The 12077-nt window shown below is 37.6% G+C and overlaps 1 protein-coding gene across 1 annotated transcript; it reads right to left on the bottom strand.

Annotated features, from left to right (window-relative positions):
- Positions 1 to 1546: 1546 nt before the first annotated feature.
- Positions 1547 to 11297, bottom strand: LOC308689274 (putative nuclease HARBI1; the record flags this gene model as incomplete). The annotated part of the gene is made up of 2 exons (XM_081362928.1): positions 1547 to 2072; positions 11239 to 11297. 2 exons carry the CDS (start codon positions 11295 to 11297, stop codon positions 1547 to 1549), a joined length of 585 nt encoding a protein of 194 aa, XP_081219054.1.
- Positions 11298 to 12077: the final 780 nt, after the last annotated feature.

Genomic DNA, 12077 nt, shown 5'->3' with positions numbered 1-12077 from the left:
GTTACTGGCGGAGTTCCCTCAGCCACTGACAGCAGCACCCTGCCTTGTCAAGAGGAAGAGACAAACAGTCAAGAGGAGAATTCAGGTAACAGCGGGTGATTGTTTTAAAGAAAAAAGTTTTAAAAGTTTAAAGTTTTGCTTCATTGTCGTCGAAGTTGATGCTAAAATAATAATAAAGTTAAGTTGATGTGTGCTAATGTGAACCGGTAAGCTTGCTAGCCGGCAAATAAACGTAAACAACGTAATGACTCAGCCTATAATACAAGAAACCTATGTTCTAGGTCTGCAATATATATAATGTAGGGATCGGATTCATGAAGCAAGTAAGGTAATGTTATGTCTGTACTTATTTTTAGTGACCCTGTCTTTGACTTGGGACCGAAGTGAGGCAGTGGAGGAGGAGCCGGGTGAGAGACGGGAGGGGACGGAAGATGAAGAGTCTGAGTCAGCATCAGCTACAGCTGTTTTCCCATCGGTGTCGAGAGGAACAACTATGTCAATGGTGCTAGACAAACAATACAGAAATCTTGAACTGGAAGAGAGGAAATTGCTGCTCGAGATTGAAGTTTTACAGCTTCAGAGAGATAAATTAAAATTAGAGTTGCACAAACAGTCGCTGGAGTTGTGAATATCTTGAGTACTTCCAATAAGACAACAAGGTATTTTAGGCTAATTATTTTATGTTTTTTAAAGCAGTTACAAAAGTAAATATGTTGAGTTACGTCTTATATGCCTAAAACACCTCACTGCCTTATTACTTTTACATTGGTTTACAGTTTGTTTAGTATGTTTTAGCCTACTTTTAATGACCTTGAGGATTTTGATATGAATGAAAGAGACTTAAGTGCTGTATATTTTCTTGGAATAATTTATTGAATGAACAGTATGTCACTTGTTTTGTGAGATACTTGGTTTACAGTTTGTATAGTAAATATGTTGTACTTTTAATGACCTTGAGGATTTTGATATGAATGAAAGAGACTTAAGTGCTGTATATTTTCTTGGAATAATTTATTGAATGAACAGTATGTCACTTGTTTTGTGAGATACTTGGTTTACAGTTTGTATAGTAAATATGTTGTACTTTTAATGACCTTGAGGATTTTGATATGAATGAAAGAGACTTAAGTGCTGTATATTTTCTTGGAATAATTTATTGAATGAACAGTATGTCACTTGAGAAAAAATAAATAAAAATAAATGTATATATTGAGTTGTTTGCTACTCATTTAAGCCTAATAGGTAAAGAAAGGCAACACTTTATTGTGATTTTTGTTGTTTTTTCAGACATTGAAAATCCTGTCAACATACATCTGACGCACATATCGACCAGTTCCATCCTGCTCCTCTAAATGTTCTCTGTCCTCCAGTTCATTGAGATTGTCATCTCTGATATCCCCTCCTTCAGGGTCAGGTAGCCGGAGATCCCTAATGATCAATGAAATAAACTATTTTGATTAAAGTTGTAGCATGTGGTAAATAATAGTAATTAATTTAGGCCTATCGAAAAAAGCTAGAAATTTAAATTGTTTGTTTTCAGGTAGTCCTACCTCGCTATGTTATGCAGCACAACAGTCGCACAGATGATGTTACACACTCTGTCAGGTGTCATTCGCAATTCCCCATGTAGACAATGGAAACGCCTCTTCAGAACACCAAATGCCCGCTCTACAGTGTTACGAGTTGAACAGTGTGCTGTGTTGTAGTTTCTCTGTGCAGGTGTAGTAGGATTCAGGAAGGGAGTAAGGAGCCAAGGTTTTAGAGGGTAGCCAGAGTCCCCCAACAGGACCCCATCGATAATGCCTTGCTCAAATGCACGGAAAAGTTGAGAATTTTTAAGAATTCTAGAGTCATGAATTGATCCAGGCCAGCGGGCCACACAGTTGAGGAACCGGAGATCAGAATCACAAACAGCCTGAATGTTTAGACTGTGATATCCTTTTCTATTCACAAACAAATGTTCATGAGCTGTTGGAGCCTGGATTCTGACATGCGTCCCATCAATTGCTCCAACAACATTGGGAAATCTTGCTATGCTGAAGAACCCTCTTCTGACTTTGTTAACACTAGAACTGCCATGGCGGTCATTTTGACCGTTTTGAATTTTATATCTGCAATAACTTTGTTGAAAAAATAAATAAAATCCTGCTGGTACCTGACTTTTCCTAAAAGTGTCTGTATTTTCATTTAAAATGCTTTTCATATAAATTACACGTAATGCAAAAAAACAAATTAACATATTTACCTATTTCGGCCATAGACGGTCATATTGGCCGCACTGAATTTCGCTGTATTATTATACATATACCAATATACAACAATAAAATGTGGTAAAAAAATACACAAAACATATTCCACAACAAATCATTTAAATGTAATGATATTTAGAACAGAACAATAACAAATAAATAAACAATAAACAAGCCAAAATGAAATCGGCTACTTTCAAGCGAAAGTGAAAGTAAGCGTCGTTGGGCTCACATAACGGCTCACATAACTCTCTAATTAGAATCAAAATGTTTCAACATTTGCGATGTATTTGGATGGTAAACTATTCTTTATTATAGGCTTTGTACTTCACTCGTGTTCCAAAATCGACGAAAAAAATTATCACCTTCACATGCGCAAAATGGTATGAATTGTAGCCTACTACTGACTATATAAACAGAGCAGTGGAATTTTTATATGTTAGGTTGACTATGCTATTTTATTATTATATTTTATTATGGCTGTAATGAACAGGCTGCGATGTCAAGATTGCAATGGAATATGGTGTGTGTGTGTGTGTGTGTGTGTGTGTGTGTGTGTGTGTCTGTGTGTGTGTGTGTGTGTGTGTGTGTGTGTGTGTGTGTGTGTGTGTGTGTGTGTGTGTGTGTGTGTGTCGGCAGGCGCGGGCGCGGGCGCAATCGAACAGTGTAAACATGAAAACAGGCTACTCCGTCATTTTGTTCAGGACATCTTATTATTATTTATAGATGTATAAAATAAACTTGTTTAAATGTAGAGTTTGGTGTTGTTTTGTTTTTAAAAGATATCCTAATACAATAAATGCATTAATCTCTCAATTGGGTATTCATCATTAAAGATATAGAGTTTGGAATCTAGCGGTCAAAATGACCGCTTGCGGCAGTTCTAGTAGTAATGGAATTCTGGCACTTCTAGTGTTAAGCTCAGCTAGTTGATTTGGAAACTGAGGGAGCTTATTTGAAAGTGCTCTTGATACCCTGTATACCATCCGTGACACAGAAGCTTTGCTGAGACCCACTGTGTCACCAACAGCATTCAGAAAAGTTCCTGTTGCATAGAATCTCAACGCAGTGCAAGCACTGCTGGGATGCTGTGGCTTCTTGAAGTGGCAGGGCTCAGTTCTTCAGCTAATTCATCTGTCAGACTCAGTATAGCTTCCTTGGGCAAACGAAACCGACCAATGAAGTCCTCATTATTATATATTTCCAGTAGGTTACTGCGGTCCCTAAAAACCCTTTCCATTCTCATAGCTCTCTCTATAACGTCGTCAGCAAACCACAAATTATGAGCCATTTTCCCTCTTCTTTTGGCTGTTTGTAATGTAACTGATTGTTACTGCTGGTTGCCAAGGTAACATAGAGTCTTAGACCTAAGTTAGCCTGGGGGTAAGGTGTCTAATTTTTTTGGTCTAAATTAAGTCAGTCTTTTTTTTTTTTGTGAAACTATCTATGAGCAAATTTTAGACTAGTCTAACACTATAGACTGGTCTAAAATAGCTTTGTGAAACCGGCCCCAGGCTCAACCCTGCTTAGCTTCAGTGGTCAACCAGTCTTGGGCTACAGGGTGATATGACTGCTAGATTCAACTTGTTTTGGGTTCAGTGTTCTGTCACAACAAGTCAGACAAGATAAAGAGCAGGGGGTTTATTTGCAGCAATTAAACTAACACAAAAACAAAGAAGATAATCCACAATTGTTTGTGCAAGTCTTTCCACATTGATTGCACATGAAGGCTTTTCTCCAGTGTGACTTATGTGATCCTTAAGGTATTCTCTGTCTGTGAAACTCCTTCCAAGGTGATGGCATATAATACAGCTATTTCCTGAGTGAATCCTCATTTGGCAGTTGAGGTTTGCTTTACCTCTAAAAACAAAAATGGTGCTTTTGTAAAATAAAGAAAACAGAAAAACGTCCACTAAAGAAAACTTTATGCCGTCTCTGTCTCCATGACATTTTTCTTGAGCGAGTCACAAAAATTAAACAAAACTCAGCAAATACTCATCACACAGACATGAGCAATATACTTAGACATATTTAAGTGTCTATTTTTAAATTATCTAATTCAAAACAAAAACAAATATTCTCTGTTTATGTAATCTATGTGAAAAGAGATGTACAGTCCTTCCCATGTTATCTCATTACCGCTATTGTGAACATGTCTATGGACAGTGCACACTATTTATATGGTGATGATGGGAGGCTATGGATGCAAACAGAGTCAATGCCCACATTAACTTTACTGTCACTTTATAAATTTAATGCATACTTGCTGAATAAAAATATTAATTTCTTTTCAAACACTTCCTCTTTACTGTCCCGCTGGCATTGTTTCACACAGCTCCATTCATTAATAATGGAGCGGATCATAGAGTTTGAACTTGGACTCAAATATAAAGAAATGCGGTCAGTGTTTAATTCAAGTAGTTCAATAAAGTTGGCAATATATTCACAAATTCAAACTTCCCGAATCAATAACTTGTGAGCTAAACGTTGTTAAAACAAAAATGACACCTATTTCCAATCATAGTAACACAGACGAGCTTTCCTCAACACAAGCTTTATAATATTTTTTCACCACAGATTGACACAGGAAATTTGTGGGGCGCTGTAGAGCTAGGGAGGGCTCTGAGAATGGCTGCCCTGCTTAGTTTCATAATACATGTCTGCTGAATCCATGCGCTTCATTTTAATATATCCTGCTCACTTTACGACTTAAAATAGTATAGATACAGTACTCTGAAAAATATTTGTTGCAGAATGCTGAACACATTTATAATTTATTATTAATTCAGTGCATATAAAGGTCTATGTTTGGATGAATATTTTGGAGGGGCTCTGCCCGACCTGCCCATACAGACGAGCCGCAGATGATAAGTTATATTTCCATAATATAATAATGTCGAGAATGATTGGCGAATCATTGTTAACTTGAACTGGCCAAGACTAATCTGATCTGGCCCACTGTAGCTACTGTTTGTTGAGCCACAGAATGTTGTTCCATGCACTACCTGATGCATAATGTGTGAAACCAACATATTTATTTAAACTCTAAGGGGCTGTTTACACGACACCGTTTTCAACTAAAAATGTAAAACTTTGTATGCGTTTTGGCCGTACGTTTACACAGCAACAGCGTTTTGAGTGCCTGAAAATCCAAACTTTTGAAACCGATGAAATCATGCACGTGTTTTACGTGTTCATCTAATGGCCTGGCAGCAGAATACAGCGTTTTTAGTCGTTTTCGCGGATCCGTGTGAATGAGGATTGCTTTGACGATGGTGTTGTCAACTTCTCAGTTTTTAAGCATATCGTTGTCGTGTAAGCGTACCCTACGAAACATGCCTGTAGGGCTCCCTATGTTTAAAAAAAAACATGCATTCTTAAAAGCCACACCTGTAGATCTAAGATCCCATAGTATTTTTACATGCATGCTGGGTATGCGTACAGGGCATGTCATAAATATCATCAGCATTGTAAGTGCATAATGTATGCAAACAGCAATTTTTTTTTAACTGCACATAAGCTGTATGCATATGTCAACGACATATACTATCAAATATACTTGAAAGGCTATGCCAGAAGTCTTCAATGAAACACCTAGGATTCACAACCCACAGCTGGAACCAGCTTCCAGATGTTACCAGATGAGCCCCAACAGTAACCATCTTCAAGTCCTGGTTTAAAACATGTTTACCAGTGCTAAGAATTAATCAAATAACGCAGTGCAATGATCATATTCATTAAGGTTATGCCATTTTATTTATAATCTTACATTTTCATGGCACAGCAAGACAAAAGTTTAATCAATATTTGATTCTGAGTTATCAATATATAGAATGAAGTGATGTCTCTATACAATTGAAATGAGAAATGCAAATAAAAGAAGTCCTGAAGGGGAACAATCATCTCTGGCCCACATTCAACTGCGATGTGATCGTAGCTTTGATTTTAAACAGATACGTATTTTCTGGTGCCATTTTAAATTGCTGGGCCATTTAAAACTCTTTCCACACAAATGACACAAATAGGGTTTCACATTTTCATGACTTTTCAGGTGTATCTGTAAGTGTAATAGCAAAATAAATGTCCTATTACACTGATCACAATTAAATGACATTCTTCCAGAGTGAATGCAAATGTGATTTTTAAAATAACACCTTTTTCTAAACCTCTTACCACAATCAGAACACTGCAATTTCTTTTCAGAAGGAGTTCGCAAATGACAATTCAAGTATTTCTTATGTGAGAAGCTCTTGTCACACTGAAGACACAAGAAAAGTCTCTCTCTAGTGTGAAGTCATGTGTGAGTCTTAAGGTTTCCTTTAACCGTGAAACTCTTTCCACACTGAGGGCAGGTGAAAAGCTTCTCTCCCGTGTAAACTCTCATGTGAGTTTTAAGATTTCCTTTTTCTGAGAAGCTCTTCCCACAGAGTTTGCAGGTGAAAGGCTTCTCTCCAGTGTGACTTCTTATGTGGGCTTCAAGAGATGCTTTATATACAAAACTCTCTTGACACCAAGGACATCCGTAAGGCTTCTCTCCACTGTGAACACTCATGTGGGCATTTAGGGTTGCTTTATATCTGAAACTTTTTCCACACTCAGAGCATGTGTGATGTTTCTCTCCAGTGTGAAGTGTCATGTGAATCCTAAAGGTAACTTTATGATTGCAACTTTTTCCACACTGCTGGCATGTGAAAGGCTTCTCTCCGGAGTGAATTGCTACGTGCACATTAAAACGTTTCATGTCTGTGAAACTTTTCCACACTGATGACATACAAAACAGTCCCCTTTTGAGTGAATCATCATGTGCTGATTAAGGGTTACTTTACGACTGAAACACTTTCCACACTGTTCACATGGGAAGGGCTTCTCTCCAGTGTGAATGTTTATATGATACCTAAGGTTAAGTTTTGTTGTGAAGCTCTTTCCACATTGTTGGAAGGTGTAAGGCTTCTCTCCAGTGTGAATTTTCATGTGCCTTTTAAGGCCTCCTTTTCGAGTGAATTTTGCTTCCACACTGTAGGCAGGTAAAAGAGCTCTCTCCAGTGTGAATTCCCATGTGTACTTTAAGGCTTCCTTTTTGAGTGAAACTCTTTCCATTCGACACGCTCCATTGTGAATTATCATGTGGACGTTAACGTTGTTTTGTTTTTGATCGAAACGCTTTCCACACTGAGGGCAGGCGTAATAACGGTTAGATTTAATCTTCTGAGATTTTGTTTTATCTGTGTGAATTTTTCTCCGGTCATGAAATCATCATGATCCTTACACAGATTTTTCTTCCATTTCATTCGATTCTTGCCACTTCTCTTTCAGCGTCATCAGGTCAAAAAAAAAAAAAAAAATAGAACATAAAAATAAAAAAAGACAAAGCAATTGCCATTAAAACCAGCACTATGTATGCTAGATGATATATGCACTAGGCTACAATTTACGAGTTTGTTTGCCCATATAATCTTTAACTCTTCCGAGTCGCCGATCACGCCGGCGTGATCAAATCACATGACCAGTTTAAGACATCGAAGCATAAAAACAAAGTCACGTTGAGCGCTGCTGTCCACTTCTGTCGAAAGTGCTGGCTTGAAACTCTATTTTACTTTTTGTTTTGTGTTGATAGACCAAGTAAAAACGGAGATATGATAATTTAAACTTTATATAAATTTTTTTTGAATATTTTGACGCGTTCGTAAAGGAACGCAAGATGGGATGCGACAGGCGTTGCATTTATTCTCATAACTTCGTCGGTTTTTGTCATAAAACAAAACGGAGAAAAATGTGTGAATCTGCTGACTCTTCTCTTCAGGCTGCACATTTTAGGGAGTGGAGGAGGAGCCAACTGAGCAAAGAAGTGAAATTGAAAGGCGCCCGCGGGAGTCGGGAGATTGACGGAATAAACAGAGAGACATATATATAGAAAGAGAGAGAGAGATATTATTGCTAGTTTTTGGAAAAGTTTGAATAGATTTTGAGAGTAGTTTAGGAGTAGTGTAGATAGTTTAGGTAGTTTAGGTAGTTTTTTGTGGAAGGAAAATGAAGCGAATGTCTTTGGTCTCATTGTTGACAGAAACTGTTTTGAGGAGTGGCACAGATAAAAAAAAAACTCACCTGATATTCGTTTTAAATAGTTGTATATATAGTTTGATTTTGTGTTCATTTTACCTTTTGTATAGTATATTTGCACTTTTTAGGAACCCCTCTTACTCAAGCTCATGAAAGCCCTGTAATGTAGCTGTCTGTGTAATTGTACATGAAGTGTTTTGTAGAGTTTCTAAGCAAAAAAGAAAAGAAAAAAAACGCCTATTGCCACACCTGCTTTTTGCTGTATATAGTTAGATTTTATCTCAATTTGACCTTTTTTATGTTGTATTTGCACTAAGTGGGAACCCTCATATTCTGGGAATGCAAGGCCTTAAATATAGCTCTCTGTATAATTGTGTGCATAAACTTTTAAAAAGTGGCAAAGCTAAAAAGAGAAAAAAAAGCCTATGGCTACACTCGCTTTTTTTTTTGTAAATCATATTTTTTTTGTATATAGCTTGATTATATCTGAATTTTACCTGTATATGTTGACATTTACAACTTGTGTTTACATTTTAAACTTTTTAAAATGCTTCATTGAGCATGTTTGTGTTTTTTGTAGTAAAAAAACTATAATTTTTCTATTCGGATTTTGTGTTTTTTGTGTGATTTTGGGTCCAGTATGTTGATACAGTACATAAAAGTGAAAAAATAATTGTCTGTTCATATAGGTGATGTTGTGCTGAAAAAAACAATACCAAACATTGGTATGGTAAACATTTGTTTATGTCGCAGAAATAAAAAAATTAAAAAGTACTCAAAAACGGCCAAAATAGCCCAAGACTCCGAAGAGTTAAGCTATTAAGGTTAAATGTTTTTGTCTAGCTGTCCGCAGTGGAGGGGCTCGAGGAAGCAGCTTAAACTCAAACTAAGATATACCCCCCAATGGGACTGGAAGATGAGTCTGTTTTATATTATATTGGTGGAGTTGTGGAGGTGGAGGGATGCCAAAACAGTAGGGGTGCAACGATACATCGTTATATTGTGATATCGCGATATAAAAATGTGCCAATATGTATTGCTGATGTGATCACTTGCGATTAGACATGTGCCGGTATTCGGTAATGCGATAAATCGCGGTAATGAAAATGCACGATATTGTTATCGCGGGCACTTCAAAATACAGTGAAAAATAATAGATCAGAATTTATATTTATAGAACGCGCATAAGCTTATTTTCCATCAACCGCTTAAACAAACACTGCGTATATGCTGCGCGAAACACGCGCGCACTCTGATGTAAACAATCCCCACATGAAGCGCTGTGTGCATGCGGCGCAGTGCGCACTCTAGTCTAATGTAAACAATCCTCACAAGGAGAAGAAGCATGGTGGAAGGAGGAACGCTGCCGACGATTTATCCCCCTTCTAAAAGCAGGGCTGTCAACTCTACGCATTCAGTGTGAGACTCACGCAATAGACACTTTTCACACGCTCTCGCGCCACACATTAATTTTCTCACTCAGAGAAAAATCGCGGAGCAAAGAGTACACTGACATTGACAGACTAGACAGAGCAGGTTACTTTTGAAAATTCTCAGCTCTCATGTTCTGTCCATTTTATTACGAAATTCAGACAATAAATACCGTTTTGGTGCTTGTAAATGTGACGTGACAGATCGCTGTAGTAGCGCATCAGTTCAAGTAAACCTATCATCTGTTACTTTTTATTTAAAGATACAGTACAACTTACCGAAAGGTATGCCTCATACATAATATCGATAAATCAGTGTTTTTCAACCACGGAAAGAGGTCAATAAAACTGCAGGTGAACAATTATGTCATAGAGCGTTACATTTACCTCAGGAAAGCCATTTAATGACCAACACGTAGTTGACTGATAGCTATAGAGAGGAGTATTTAGCTAAATATGTGCACTATATTACATTTGTATTATATTTTTACTTGTGTCATAATTTATTATAATGAAAACCTAATTATATTTAATTTAATTTGTTCATTTTTAACCTTTAATAATTATAGCAATTAAAATACCGTGATAATACCGTATACTGTGATAAAAGCTCAATCAATTAATCGCAGCATGAAAATTTTATACCGGCACATGCCTACTTGCGATACAGAGTTAGACCAAGACTCACCTTACTGTATTTATAAAGTATAATTCACCCAAAAATATAAACTCTGTCATCATGTACTCATTTTAATCCTATAAGATTTTCGGTCATCTTCCATACACAAATGACAATATTTTTTTATGAAATCTGAGAGATTTCTGTTCCTCCATTTAGGGTGTTTTCACATATAGTTAATTTCAAAAGAACCAAACCCAGTTCAGTTAAAGTGAACCAGAAAGGGAACCAGCCGAAAGTGACTCAGTCCTTTTGGTGTTCACAAGATAGTGGACTCAAAAGAGAACCCGGTTCTCCAAAAAACACTCAAACATTTTTTTGCATTCGAATGTGCAGGATTTAAAAAAAAATTGACGAATATTTGAAATTCGAATTTTTATTTGACAGCCCTAAAAAGCAGTACACATTTCAAAACACAAAGCGGACCAGGACCTCATCGCTTTCACGTATTACAAAGAAATCAAACCTCAAATGGACCACAAACTTTTGGGTCCTTTTAGGGGGGGTCTGAGATCACTTGGTTTTTCCACATATACACACACTGAATTGCTCCGAGAGCATTTGGAGGGCTCAAACAAACTAGGTGAGAAAACACTCTTAAAGTCAATTCCCCTAAAACTTAAAAGATCTAAAAAAGGACATAAAGGCATTGTAAAAATAATCAATCGAATGGTCTAATCTAAATCCAAGTCTTCTGAAGAGACACGATGGCAGATTTACAATTTATTTATTTGGTATGCATCAGTGCATTCGTTCCAACTTGCACTGTGTTCCTCTTATATTTTGTACATCGCGCAAACGCATGACTTATAGACAGCTGTACCTGGGTGTCTGGCTTCTGCGGTCGATTTTTTGCAGCGAGGCCCAGTTTGGCAGCCTCATTCTTGTGGTGCGCTTGAAGGTGTGTGTGTGTAAACTAGATCACTTCCTGCTCAGCTACTGTTCGGACGCTCTTGCTTACTGCTCCGCGCTTTGCTCTATCGCTTCTACATTTTATCTCCTATATTTTATATTTTATTTCCTTTTATCACCTAATTTTAGCTTCAGCAAACAGCACAGTGCTCAGACAACAAAGTTTTGGATTACTACAAAAACGCAGAATTCTTTTACCCGACCAGCTTACATTCCGGGAAAGGAAAACACAACTGCCTACATTCATACGGATAAGAGAAAATGCCTCTTCAGGTTCAAGAATCTACTTGCTGCAATAACTGCCACAGACTTTTACAAAGGATTGCAGTTCTCGAAACAAAGTTACTTACGGGACCACCAAACCAGACGGAGCACACAACAGAGCTTCGTCATGGACACCCTCAGCATACCGGTGAGTCCCATGAAACTAGTGCTCCTCGACAGATAGAGAAACAAGCCGATCGACTTACTAATCGATGGCACAAACAGGGAGCTAGACCCAAAGGCACTCGAGACACCAGATTGTCACGAGCATCACATATTGCCGCAGTAGCATCCTCTACCCCAGATACAGCTCTGACAAGGATTGCAAACATTGGTCTTCTACCACCGCCTATACATCTTGAGAACAGATTTGAAGTACTAATGATTGTAAATGAGGAATCCCCAAATGTGATGAATGTGATCGAACACAGACTGAATGGGCCAGTAGCTAACACTGATGCTAACTGGCGCTCAAGGTCGAGCAGA

Source organism: Scardinius erythrophthalmus (genome assembly GCF_964197995.2).
Source record: "Scardinius erythrophthalmus genome assembly, chromosome: 4".
In the NCBI taxonomy this organism is placed as follows: Eukaryota; Metazoa; Chordata; class Actinopteri; order Cypriniformes; family Leuciscidae; genus Scardinius; species Scardinius erythrophthalmus.
Note: the sequence above shows the minus strand (reverse complement) of the source record. Positions and strands in the feature narration are given on the sequence as shown.